General features: G+C 48.1%; 1 protein-coding gene across 1 annotated transcript in view; it reads left to right on the top strand.

Moving 5' to 3' along the window:
* Positions 1-13338, top strand: part of TKTL1 (transketolase like 1) — a 32943-nt gene that overhangs the window by 6337 nt on the left and 13268 nt on the right. The window contains exons 4-7 of the mRNA XM_004482896.3: positions 322-513; positions 596-723; positions 2618-2811; positions 12498-12662. Coding sequence (XP_004482953.1) covers positions 322-513; positions 596-723; positions 2618-2811; positions 12498-12662 — 679 coding nt within the window. The remainder of the gene's footprint in view (positions 1-321; positions 514-595; positions 724-2617; positions 2812-12497; positions 12663-13338) is intronic.

Here is a 13338-nt window from a genome sequence, read left to right as displayed (position 1 = left end):
TCCCCTTCCCCTTCTCTCCTCTTGTTTTTGCTTTTTCTTTTTTTCTCCTCTTGTTTTTGACCCCAGAGAAGTGGCAGGAAAACAGAAAAGTAGCTTTCCCAGCTAGAATTCAGAGATGACCCACAGGGCAAGTGTGTTTCATGAGCACTAAACTGGGTTTGCTCGTCTGTGGGGTTTGGGCAGAGTTGACAGCGCAAACAGTCTTAGGGACACCATGAGCCGAAGCAGCTTCTCTTCTTGTTTCTCTCTGTGACATCTGTCTGCTTGCCTGGCCCGTACGAGCCCCAAGCAGGGGCCTAAACCTCCGTTGGCTTGCTCCAGCTACCGGGTCTACTGCATCATGGGAGACAGCGAGTCCTCGGAAGGCTCCGTCTGGGAGGCTTTGGCCTTCGCATCTCAGTACCACCTGGACAACCTCGTGACCGTCTTCGACGTGAACTGCCTGGGAAGGGGTGGCACCACGCCCCCGAAGCACTGCCCAAATGTCTACCGGATGCGCTGCGAGGCCTTCGGGTAACCGCGTCCCTGTGGCCGTCTCTTCCTCCTGTCCCGTGCCCCCTCCACCTCAGGTAACCAGGTCTCCTCTGGGCGGCAGGTGGAATACGTTCATGGTGGACGGCCACGACGTGGAGGACTTGTGCCAGGTGTTCTGGGAAGCAACTCAAGTGAAGAACAAGCCCACGGCTATCATCGCCAAGACCTTCAAGGGCCGCGGGATGCCACGTAAGCGGGTGCCTCGCTTCTGGTTTGGGTGATTAAGAACACCTGTCTCCACGGCAGACCGGGTGGGCGAAGGCTTGGCGATGGCGGTACAGGGTGATCAGTACTGTGAGAGGCAGGCGTCCAAGGCAGAACCAGAACGGCTGCCTCGGCCCTCGGCCACAGGTCCCCAGAGTTGGGGGAACTGTTCAGGGGGTGGAGGGCTTGGAAAGACGGTCAGCAAGAAAGTGGCCCGATCTGCTGCCCGTCTCAGAAGCCTCACTTCCTGGAGGGGCGCAGGCTGGCTCATGGTCCGGGCCACAACCCCCCAGGAGCTGTGATTGCAAGGGCTGCATGGAGGCAGCGAAGGGGCCGAGGGAGCTGGGGAGAAACCAAGCAATTGCTCTCTCAGACCCTTCCTGGTGGCATGTCTCTTAGGGCAGGAGGGGAGCCCAGGCCCCTGGCAAGGGAACGGCGAGTCTCAGCCCGCACTGAGGAGCTGCTGGGCCATCCTTCAGTGGCACCAGTGAGGGCTGATAGGGGATGCTCGCCGGGGTCAGTACAGAGTCTGAAAGGCCGGGTTCGGGCGGTGAAGCCAGCGGGAAGGCATGCCGCCTGGCGGACACCTTCGTGAGGGTGTGCTTGCACCCACACTGGCCGGTGCACAGACTTCTCCAGAAGAAGACAGGAGAGACCCATGAAGGGTTGCCTCTGAGGAAGGGTGCTGCAGAACTGAAGGGTTTGTTTTTTTTTTTTAATTTTTATTAAATTGTCTTTTTTATAAGGTACATCAATCATGCCAAATGTTACATTAAAAAATATGAGGTCCCCACATACTCCACCCCCTGCCCCCCCCCCCGACTCCTCCCACATCAACAACCTCTTTCATCATTGGGGTGGCACATTCATTGCCTTTGGTGAATCCATTTTGGAGCACTGCTGCACTGCGTGGATTCTAGTTTACCCTGTAGTTCACACTCTCCCCCAGTCCACTCAGTGGGTTATGGCAGGATATATCATGTCCTGCATCTGTCCCTGCAGTATCGTTCAGGACAACTCCGAGTCCCGAAAATGCCCCCACATCCCATCTCTTTTCCCTGGAGTTTTGAAAGACTGCAGTGCCGTGCTCATTTCAGAGTCACCGTGGGAAGTCATTGGGCTCAAGCTTAAAGAGTTGTAAAGGAGACGATTCCCAGTACCCTTTAAACATCAAGGTTTTAGAAGAAGAGGGCACAGTCACTCGGTGGTGTATGTGCGGTGGCTTTCCATCTGGTCACAGCATCACAGGGTTTGCTCCCCAACACCATCCCTCTGAAAGTTCACAAATAAGCTCCTCTCAGCAGGTGACGCTGTTAGGGCCTGGCTGTCCCCTTGCACTCCCGCTTCGATCCCACCCCCAGCCCCCTGCTGCTGAGTGTTCTTACAGTTATTCATCCAGGCATCTCAAACTCAGTTGGCCAGAGTAAGCCTGAGCTTTAACCCCCAGGACCCCCAGAGCAGGAGATAACAAACTCAACCAGTTTGCTCCCGGCAGAAACCTCCTCTCCCTCCCCACTGCCACTGCCCAGGGTGCCTGTCTTCTCTCCCGAATTGCAGCGGCTTCTTAGGCGGCCTTTCCACGTGCAGCTCACGTCTGTCTGTTCCAGGCACCACCCTGCTGCTCTAAACTACCAGTGTGACCAGCCATTCCCCCACCTTAAAACCTTCCAGTGCTTGCCCATCTAGCTTGGGCTAAAACCCAGAACTCCTTAGGCGACCCAGACACCCCCACGTTGAGCAGCCCCGGCCTCGTCTTCTGTCCCTATCCCCTCCGTTTGTCCTAGGCCAACATCTTTTCCATTCAGATGGCTTCTGGCTAACCTAACGGGTGCCCGTTAAACACTTGTCGAATGAATAACTGTCATCCGTTTGGTTGCAGACGTTGAGGATGCAGAAAATTGGCACGGCAAGCCCATGGTGAAGGAGAGAGCAGATGCAATTATCAAGCTGATTGAGAGCCAGATACAGACCAACAAGGAGCTCACCCCAAGATGCCCTATCGAGGACACCCCTCACGTGAGCATCACCAGCGTGGAGATGACCTCTCCACCCGCTTACAGGCTTGGCGACAAGGTAGGCAGAGAAGATGGATAATTGAGTAACTCGTATACATAGCCTACTTTGCTTTCTGATTTTCTGCCCCAACACCCAGGATTCGTCATTTATTCAGGTCTCCACAGATGGACAAATTAGTTGCCAGTATGACATCGAACTGACCTTTTTAAGCAATAAAGATGGAGTTACCTTCTCTCTCCCTCTCTCTAATAGTTGCCCTTCTCTCTAATAGTTCCCCTTTGCTTTCACATGTACTCAAGTCTACGTTTTCCTCTTAAGTTCGTCACTTATGAGCACCTGCTGCCTCGTGGCTTTTTGTTCTTTAACTTCAGTCCGTGGCCTTTATATCAACTGCATTCAGCCGCCAAGGTGCTGGGTGTGCTCTTACAGTGCTGGACCAACTGGCAGGGGCTTTTGAACGGACTCCCTGGATTCCAAGGAAGCAGACCAGCATATCAGAAATCAGTTCTTAGAAAGGGAATCAAATTAAGTATGAAACCCTGAGTAGAAAGGCTTTTACTTTTTTTAAGTTTTTAATTTTTTTATACCCACCCCCATGGCTTTTTGCATGCTGTCTGCTTTCTGTATCCATTCACTGTGCATTCTTCTGTGTCTGTATTTATTTACTTTATTCCCCTCCCCCCTTGCAGCTTGCTTGCTGTCTCCTCTCTGTGTCCATTCGCTGCGCGCTCTTCTCTGTTTTTGCTTGTCTCCCTTTTTTGTCACATCACCTTGCTGAGTCAGCTCTCCACGGCACCTGCGGGCCAGCAGCACTCTGTGGTACTTGCCGGTGAGCCTGCCTTCACAAGGAATCCCCAGACGTGAATCTAGGGCCTCCCACATGGTAGATGGGAGCCCAACTGATTGAGCCACAGCCGTTTCCCAAGGCTTTTACTTTTGGGGTAATTGTTTTTATACCCTGCTTTCCCTGAATATTACAGCAGAACTGAAACAGGCAGAGCCAATGGGACCTAGAGGAAACAAAAGCCGCAAACCTGCGGAGAAGGAGGATTTTCTGGCCCTTCTTTCTTCTCTCTGTTTATTCAGGGAAATTGCAAGTGTTGCTTGTGATTTCTTAGTCTGGTCATATGGGTTGAATGACACGCATGGCCAGAAGAAAATTTTAGGGTTTTAAGTATTTTTATTAAAGAGGAGGATGGATACAAGTAAATGAACAGTCAATTCGAGGAATTAGGAAATAAACCAAAGAAAGGACCCGAGAAGGGAAAAGCACATATTAACGAATGAGGGTGTACTTCTTACAAAGGGTGCTTTGGCAGTAGAGGTCAGCGTTTTAACCGTGCCCACCCTTTGAGCGAGCAGTGTACCTCAGAGGAGTTGACCCTATAGAAACCCCCCTGCAAGCATGCAGGTATGTCTGGATGAAGGAATGTTCACGGCAATGTTGATTGTGATATCAAAATTGGAAACAGCCCCACAAGAGAGGCTAACACCTCGAGCCCTCAAGTGAGGCAAGGCCTAGGTGTCCACCCACCTCTGCCATGCGCTAGTTCAGGATCTGGGCAAGTTCCTTAAGCACTGCCAGTGTCACATAAACTCCCTCACCTGCAAGTGGGAGTAGTAATGGTCCCTGCCTCCAGGCTTTGCCGTACCTGGAAGATTGCAGGTGCCCAGGGACAGCTGACTGTCACTGCTATGGCTGCTGTGACAAACTGGAATACAGCATGGCCATCAAACCCCAGGGCTCCATACACGCACTGGCATGGGAAGATTTCCAAACCCTAGTGTGAAATTCTTTTCAAGTTTCAGAGCAGCATAGAGCCGTGTTCTACTTTTGTGTAGAAAATCTTTTTAAGAAGCAATATTGTTATATATTAGTATCTGGCAAAGAAAAACGTGTTTGGAGACATTACACCAAATTGTTTTGTCCCTGGAAGGTGGAATTATGGGGACTTCCCATTTTTTTAAAAAAAGAAGTATATATAATTTATGAAGAGGAAAAATGTCAGTGAGTTAAGGAAGCTGGCCAATTCATCGAAAATCAATAAATTCGAAACCAAAAAGTTGCATTAATATGTAAATATAAGGGCTGGTTCTCTGAATTACTAATATAGTAGATAAGCCCTTCGCTTGCTTCAAGGAGATCAAACCATAAATATACAAAGTTAGTCATTGGAAAGTAGAGATAACTATAGATGTAGAATATTCAAAAGATTTGAAAGCTGTATATAACTGTGCTCATTGGTAGGAAAACCTGTTTTTAGAAAAGAGCCATTTTTTAGGAATATGTTGACTTAAAAAAGATACAGAAAAGCTATGGAAAAAAGTGAGGAAACCATTCAAGAGCTATACCTCCAAAGCTCCAACCTTGCCCAGTTACAAAAGTGACTCTCTTTTATTTTAAACTTTTTATTTTGAAATGCTGTCAAACTTACAGGACAGTTACAAAAGTAATACAAACCCCGTACGGAGAAATCCAGCATCCACCTCTGCCTCCAGATACCCAGATCCATCAACTCTATAACATTTTGCCACCTTTGTCATGTCATTTTGTCCATCTCTCCATCAGTTTATCAGTCCATCTATTTCTCCATCTCCCTGTCTATCAGTCCATTTTCTGAACACTTCAATGTAGATTGTATACATCATGTTTCTTGAACACTTAATACTGCCACGTCCATTTCCTAAGAACAAGGATATTCACCCATATACCCACCTCGAGTGCAGTTATCAAGTTCAAGTGACAATGATACAAAGCTCACAGTCTATTTTCCAATTTTCTCACATGTCCCAAAAATGTCCTTTTGAGCCTTCTCCTCCTCTGTTAGATCCTGTCCAGGATCATGTATTGCCTTTAATTGTCATTGTCCCGTTATTTGCTCTTAGATTTTAATAAGGATAACATCTCTACAACATAAATTTTCCTCACCCCACCCCTCCCAAGCGTGCCACTCAGTGGGATTCATCAGTCATTATGTTGCGGCCCCCTCACCACCTTCCATTGCTGAAACTTTCCCAAATGGAACCCTACCTCCAGTTTGCCTTAACTCCCCATTCCCCCAGTCCCTGTCCCTGGCAACCTGTACTCTACTTTCTGTCTCTCTGGGCTTGCATATTCTCTGAAATTTTCTTTGTGGTTACCATGGGACTTAAATTTAACATCCTAAATCTGTAACATCGTCTGTTTTGATACCACCTTCACTTCAGTGCTATACACAAGCTATATTCCTGTACACCTCCACCCCCTCACCTTTATGTAGTTCTTATCACAGATTGTATGTTTCTACATTGAGTCCCCAAACCTCGATTTATCATTACAGTTTATTCATTTGCCTCTTAGAATCTGTAGGTAGTAAAAAGTAGAGTTATAAACCAAAAATACAGTGCTACTGCCATTTATACTTATCCATGTTGTTACCCTCCCCAGAGATTTTTATTTCTTCATATGATTTCGATCTATTGTCAATTGTCCTTTCCTTTCAACCTGCAGAACTCTCTTTAGCATCTCCTGTAGGGCCAATCTAGTGGTGATGAACTCTCTCAGCTTTTCCTTATCAGGGAGTGTCTTAGTCTCTCCCTCAGTTTTGTCAAATATAGAATTCTGGGTTGGCAATTTTTGCTTTCAACACTTTATGCCGTCACACTGCCCTCTTGCCTCCATGGTTTCCAGTGAGAAGTCAGCATTTAATCTGATTGAGACTCCCTTGTACATAACTTGTTTGCAGCTTTCTTGAGTCTCTCTTGTTGGCATTCAGCAGTTTGATTATAATATGCTGTGGTTTGGGTCCATTTGGGTTTACCCTGTTTGGAGTTCATTGAGCATGTTGGATGTATATATTCATGTCTTTCCTTAAGTGTGGGAATCTACAGCCTTTATTTTTTTTTAATGTTCTCTCTGCCCTCCCCCCTCCTCTGGAGCTCCCACAACATGTATGTAGGTTTGCTTGATGGTGTCCCACAGGTTCCTCAGGCTCTGTTCACTTCATTTCTTCTTCCTTCTGTTCCTCAGACTGGACGATTTCAACTGTCTTATCTTCAACATCACTGATTCTTTATTCTGCCAGTTCCAACCTGCTGCTGTTGTATCTCTCAGAGGAATTTTTCATATCTGATACTGTGATCATCAGTTCTGTTTGGTTCCTTTTCGTAATTCCAAGCTCTCTGTTGATATCCTCTTTGTAGTCGTCTCTCACTTTGCTGGTTTGCTTTAGTGCTATTGTTTTGTTTTTTAAGGTACCAGGGCTGGGGATTGAAGCCAGGGCCTTGTATGTGGGAAGCCGGTGCTCAACCACGGAGCCACATTGGCTTCCCTGAGGTGGTTTTTTGTTTTTTGTTTTTGTGTTTTGTTTTTTTTTTTTCATTTTTTTGCTTGTTGTTTGCTTTTTTGTTTGTTTGTTTTAGGAGTTACGAGGGACCAAATCTGGGACCTCCCGTGTGGCAAGCAGGCACTCAACTGCTTGAGCTCCATCCTCTCCCCTGCTTTAGCTCTTTGTCCATGCTTTCCTTTAGCTCTTTGAGCATAATTAGGACCATTTTTAAAAAGTCACTGTCTGATCTATCCCAGCCAGGTCTGGTCCTCCTCACGGGTGGTTTCTAATGATTTAATTTTCTCCTTTGCCTAGGTCATTACCACCTGTTTCTTTGTGGGTTTTACAAGTTTTTGTTGAAACCTGGACATTTTGGCATTTTATGTGTTTTAGCTGGAATTTAAACTCTGAGACATCTGTTTCTTAAGCTCGTATCCAGCTAATGTTAGGGACAGAGTTTTCCTTAAATGCCAGGAGCTAACAAAAAAGAAGAAAACATCTTTCCCAGCCTTTGCAGATTGACCTGTGTGAGTGCTCTCTTTTCAGAGTTTAGGTTTGGAGAATAGCTCCAGGTCAAAGTTTCCGGGCCTCCCTGGTCCTTTCTGCACACGCGTCTAACCTTGAGCATGCTCGCATGGCCCTAGGCATTTCCTCATCCCCAAGGATACCAATGTCCCCTCTCCCCTAGGAGACCTGTTCCCTCCTGTCCCCAGGCACTGAACTTTGTGTCCCCCCGGCTCTGCCCTGTGTCCTCCAGCCAGCATCCCCTTGCCCCAGGCAGCCCCCGGACCGCCCTCCCCCAGCGTTCTGTAGGAGAGCTCTAGCTTCTGCACACGGGGAAAGTTCTGGCACTGCAAGGCCCTCAGGCCACCCCCAGGCAGATGGGGCCAGAAGTACAAGCTCCCAGTATGCGCACAAGGGTCACTCTCCTCCTTCCAGAGCTGGGCCCAGAAATCTGCATTGGAGCACTAGGATCTCAGGCTAGCTCCCTGAGCCGGTTATCTGGGGGTGAGGGGCTTTGGGAGGGGGCAGGGGACAACCCTGGTGCCACAAGAGCCTGTTGCTTTTAAATGACCTTTTTCGTGATTTGATACTTGCAAGTATCAAAGGACAGTCCTTGAACTGTTTTCTGGAGCTTTGAGAAAGACGTTTCTGTCCGTTCTTCCTGGTCATTCCAAGCTTCTGTGGGAGGTCAGAGCCCTGAAGCATTCCAGTCCACCATCATGACTTACTCTTAACCTTCAAAGAGCTGGTCATTGCTAAGCTATTTCAGGAATTATTTCCCAAATATGGAGAGAGACGAGTTTCCCAGTTCATTTACCAAGGCAAAACGTGACGAAACTAGCCCCAAGGGAAAAACTACAGACCAACTTCACTTATGAATATTAATGTAAAATTCTCAAGAAAACGTTAGCCAATCTCAACTCCATGAGTCCATTAAAAGAAATCTCTGACTCGGGTCAGTATGAGGGAAATTACCCATATAATTCACTGTGCTATGAGATCAGAGGGAAGACATGAACATTTTGATAGATGCTAAACAAGAGCAGTTCATAAAATTGAGCATTCATTTCTGGCTTGAAACAAAACTCTTAGTGAAACAAAATAGGTGTGGGTAGGGATAGCTTAAATTCGAGTCTGGAGCCAGCTTTCTGTAACCTGGAGCCACCTTCATGCCTAATGGGAAAAGCATTCAGTAATCTGGCAGAGCTACTCAACCCTGCTCTGGAAGCGCTCGGCAGCGTGGTTCAGTGGCAGAGAATGAAAGAACCAGGACTGACGTGCCCTTTGTAGGTGAGAACACTGTGTGTCCGGGAAACCCCAGAGGACCAGCTGTGGAAATTACTAGAAACAAGAGTCCAGTAAGATAGCTTATAGCAAAGCAAATATACAAAGCTGCATTCCTTTCTTATGGTCACAAAAACGAGTTTGCAGATAGAGTGGAGAGAAGAGCATCCCTTTTCTTTTTTTTTTCTTCTTTATTTTCTTTTAAAGGTTACATTAAAAAAATATGAAGTCCCCATATACCCCCACACCCCACCCACATCAACAACCTCTTGCATCATCGCGGCACATCCACTGCACCTGGCGAATGCATTCTGGAGCCCCGCTGCAGCACACGGACAGTGGTCCACATTGTAGTCCACGCTCTGCCCCAGTCCACCCAGTGGGCCACGGCGGGACACACAACGTCCAGCCTCCGTCCCTGCAGCACCACCCAGGACAACTCCCAATCCTGAAAATGCCCCCACATCATAGCTCGTCTTCCCTCTCCCAACCATCAGCAGCCACCGTGGCCACCCTCTCCACATCACTACTACGATTTCTTCCCTTACTAATCACAGCACTTCCCCAGCAGCACACCAGTAAGTCCACTCTAATCCATACTCTTATTCCTCCATCTTGTGGACCTCGGAAAACATCCCTTTTCTCATAGCAATAAAAATTAAAGCTACGGTGAGTGGGTGTAGCTCAGTGATTGAGCATCTGCTTCCCATGTACGAGGTCCTGGGTTCAATCCCCAGTACCTCCTTAAAAAAAAATTAAAGACAATAATGGAAAATAAACTTAAATATGCAAGATCTTTGTTAAAATGCTTGTAAGCGTTGCCATTTGCCTCCAGGGAGGGGGACACGAGTGGAAGGAAGACTCTTCTTGCTCTATATCCTTATATAACTTTTGAATCTTGTACCATCTATGTGTATTGCCTAGTTTAAAAATATCTTTAAGAAAAGATTTAGAAGTGGTCGAATGGGGAAGCAGATGTTGCTCAGGCACCTGGGCTCCTGCCTACCACATGAGAGGTCACTGGTTTGGATCCTGGTGCCTCTTTTTTTAATTTTAAGATTTATATTTTTATTAATTTCTCTCCTCTCCCCCCGCCCCCGGTTGTCTGCCATGTCCATTTGCTGTGTGTTCTCCTTTGTCCGCATATACTCTTGTCAGCGGCACTGGGAATCTGTGTCTCTTTTTGTTGTGTCATCTTGCTGCATCAGCTCTCCATGTGTGCAGCACCACTCCTGGGCAGGCTGCACTTTCTTCGCGCTGGGCGGCTCTCCTTACGAGGCGTGCTCCTTGCACATGGGGCTCCCCTACGAGGGGAACACCCCTGCGTGGCACGGCCCTCCTTGCGCGCATCAGCACTGCGCATGGGCCAGCTCCACACGGGTCAAGGAGGCCCAGGGTTTGAACCGTGGACCTCCCATGTGGGAGGCGGATGCTCTATCCGTTGAGCCAAATCTGCTTCCCTCCATTGTGTTTTGCTTATCCCTTCTTCTGTTGATGGACACTGAGGTGGTCTCTAATTTGTTTCTTACGAGTAATGCTGTCTGAACGCTCACACACCAGCTTTTGTGGGAGCATGTGTGTTCCGTTCTCCGGGCATGTACCTAGGGGTGGAATTACTGAGTCATATAGTAACTCTGCTTAACCTCTTGAGGAAGTGCTGAACTTTGTTCTTTAATAGAAAAACTCAGGATTGTGAAGATGTGAGTTCTCCCCCAGCCGCACACAGTATGCCAGCGGGAAGCTGTATCATCAGTGTTGTGATTCTGATGCCCGTTTGGAAGAAAACGCAAGCTAGAACCGCCAGGCGTGCGCCCCTGGAGTGGTGCCGACCCAGCCAGGCGCTGCGGCTTTCCAGCGCTGTGGCACTGGGCTAGGGTCGGGAGCTGGCTGTCGGAACCCAAGGCAGTGTCCACACAGGGACCAAGCCTAGATGGGCGTTTCATATAGGACAAAGTGGCATTTCAGTGAAGGGGACAAAAGATGAGTTTTTCAATCATTTTGAGCCGACTGGCCATTTGGATAAAAGATAAGCATGAATTCTCTACCTTACTCCACAAACCAAAGTAAAGGGGCCAAGGTTGAACTGTAGAGAATAAAACCATAAAAATACCAAGAAGAAATGTGAATGAATCCTTTTGTGATCTTTGTGCGAGGAAGGTTTTTCTAAGTAGGGCATAAAAGAAACCCAGAAGGTTTCTAGCTGATTGACTACATAACATGTAAAACTTCCGTAAGGCTAAACAAAATCTACTACATCATAAGCAAATGCCAAGCCAGGAAAAACCCAAGCCGTGTAGCACAATGGCTTATTGTTCCCACAACACAATCGTTCTTACAAATCAATAAGAAAAATAAACACCTCAATGGGAAAATAGGCCTAGGACAGGAACAGGCCATTCACAAAAGACAAAATAAACAAGAACCATGCCTCTCCAGTATTCCAATAAATAGCAGAAGAAAAATAAATACCTCGAAAGGAAAATAAGCTCAGAACACGAGCAGGCAGTTCACAAAAGAACAAATAAACAAGGACCTTGAAGAGATGTTTGCCTCTTTAGTATTCAGATAAATGCCAGTTGGAGCAACAGTGAGATGTTCTTTTTCATTTTTGCAAAGATAAGAGAAATCAGTGCAACGAGTTTCTAGAGAAAGGGCCTAGAAGGGGGCCTGGCCGTAGCTCGTGTGCCTCTCTTTGACCCCGGAGGCCTCCGACTGGGAATTGATCCCAGGGGGATGGTCAGGCGAGCTGCGTTTAGGCAGGAGGATGTTCATCCCAGCTTGGTTGGTGAAGTCAAGAACCGGAAACAATCCCGAGGGGCCTGGGGCACTAATTCGGGGGACCTCACACTCGAGAGGGCATCTGTTGCCCGGAGGGTTCGGGAAAACACCGATTGCCACCCTACCCCCAGGGTTTCTGCCTCAGTAGGGCTGATGGGGCCTGAGAATCTGCATTTCTAGCACTTGCCAGGGGATGTTGATGCTGCTGGCCTAGGGAGCCACCCGGAGACCATTGCCCTGTCAAAGAAAATCCTAAGTGGCCAGTGAAGAACGCAGTCGGGCCGCTGATAGGACAGCGTTCTACTTCATTCGTCAAGCTTTTCTCTATTTGTCTTCTTGGCCGCACATACCATCAGTTTTATAACTAGGAAGTCATGGGGGCACTTGCGTTTTGGAAAATCGGTTTAAATTTTGTGATGAACTCTATGCATGGGGCAGAGAGAATAAATTTAGTTGAGACCAATGTTTCAGATAAAATGGCACATGCTAACTGTTTTATGTAATACCACAAAAGTAGACCAATTACTATAGCAAGATAATTTTAAGGATGCAGTAAGGACTGATAAGATCTGAAATCATCACCGCTGAGCTGGGGAGTATTTTTCTGTTGGGGACGTGGGGGCAGCGAGGCGTTTGCTAAATGCCAGCTGCATGTGGGACACAGTTTTGAGAAAAGGCTATCCCAGTGGGTCGATTACAGAGTTTAGATCAGTTGGCAGTCCATCTTTACGACCGTAAAGGAGATCCGTGGTGATTTACAAATTTGCGCGCTCTCTTCATAACACAGACAACAGTGTGTCATTTTGCAGACTTCACCCTTTCTAAGTCCACTTTACAACACTCTGCCGCCGGGCTCTGTGTTTCTTCTAGGTGGCGACTCGGAAAGCCTATGGTCTGGCTGTGGCCAAGCTGGGCCATGCCAACGACAGAGTGATCGTCCTAGATGGTGAGACCAAGAACTCCACCTTCTCTAAGATCTTCAAGAAGGAGCACCCTGAGCGCTTCATCGAGTGTTTCATCGCTGAGCAAAACATGGTGAGTTGTAGGGTGGCGGTCTCTCGCAGGAGACCCGCCTGGCATTCCCATTTTTCTTTCCATTTCCAGAAAGCAAAGGAATTGGAGACGAAGCCTCCAGGGAAACGGGGTGCATCGCTGGGGGAGAGGGCTGTGAGGAGGGTGTGGGGGGCTGCCTGGCACCCTCTCCCTGGGCCCTTGTGGCCTTTGCGGACCTCCGAGGCTCTAGGTGGTGGGACTGCTTCCAACCACCCAGAGGCCAGTAGGGTGAGAGAGCCGCCAGCCACTCCCCAGGGGGAGTTCACAGCCAGCTCTTAGTGCGCTGCGTCCTGCCGACCCACTCGCCCGTTCACAGGGTGTGCCCGCCCCACCGGGTGGGTGTTGGACTGGAACCGTCCCGGTTCCACCGTGGAGACAGGCACCATCATGAGAGCACGTGTCTCTTTCCAGGGGGTCTTGCGAAGCTCTTTTCATTTTGAATGGAAGAGCTGTAACCCATCATTTCTTGAATTGACCCTCCTGTCCAAAAGCTTGCTCCCCAACTCCTCGATGCATTCAGTCAACAACCGTCTCCTGTGTGCCTACTGTGTGCTTGACACAGATGAGGCCCCTGTTCCCTTTGGAAGAAATAAGAGAATGACTAGTGGGCAGTATTTGTGCTGTGCTGAAAACGGGTGGATGCGATGAAAGCGTGAGC

The sequence above is a fragment of the Dasypus novemcinctus genome, chromosome X, assembly GCF_030445035.2.
Source record: "Dasypus novemcinctus isolate mDasNov1 chromosome X, mDasNov1.1.hap2, whole genome shotgun sequence".
Taxonomy (NCBI): Eukaryota; Metazoa; Chordata; class Mammalia; order Cingulata; family Dasypodidae; genus Dasypus; species Dasypus novemcinctus.
This window is presented reverse-complemented; position numbering and strand designations above follow the sequence as displayed.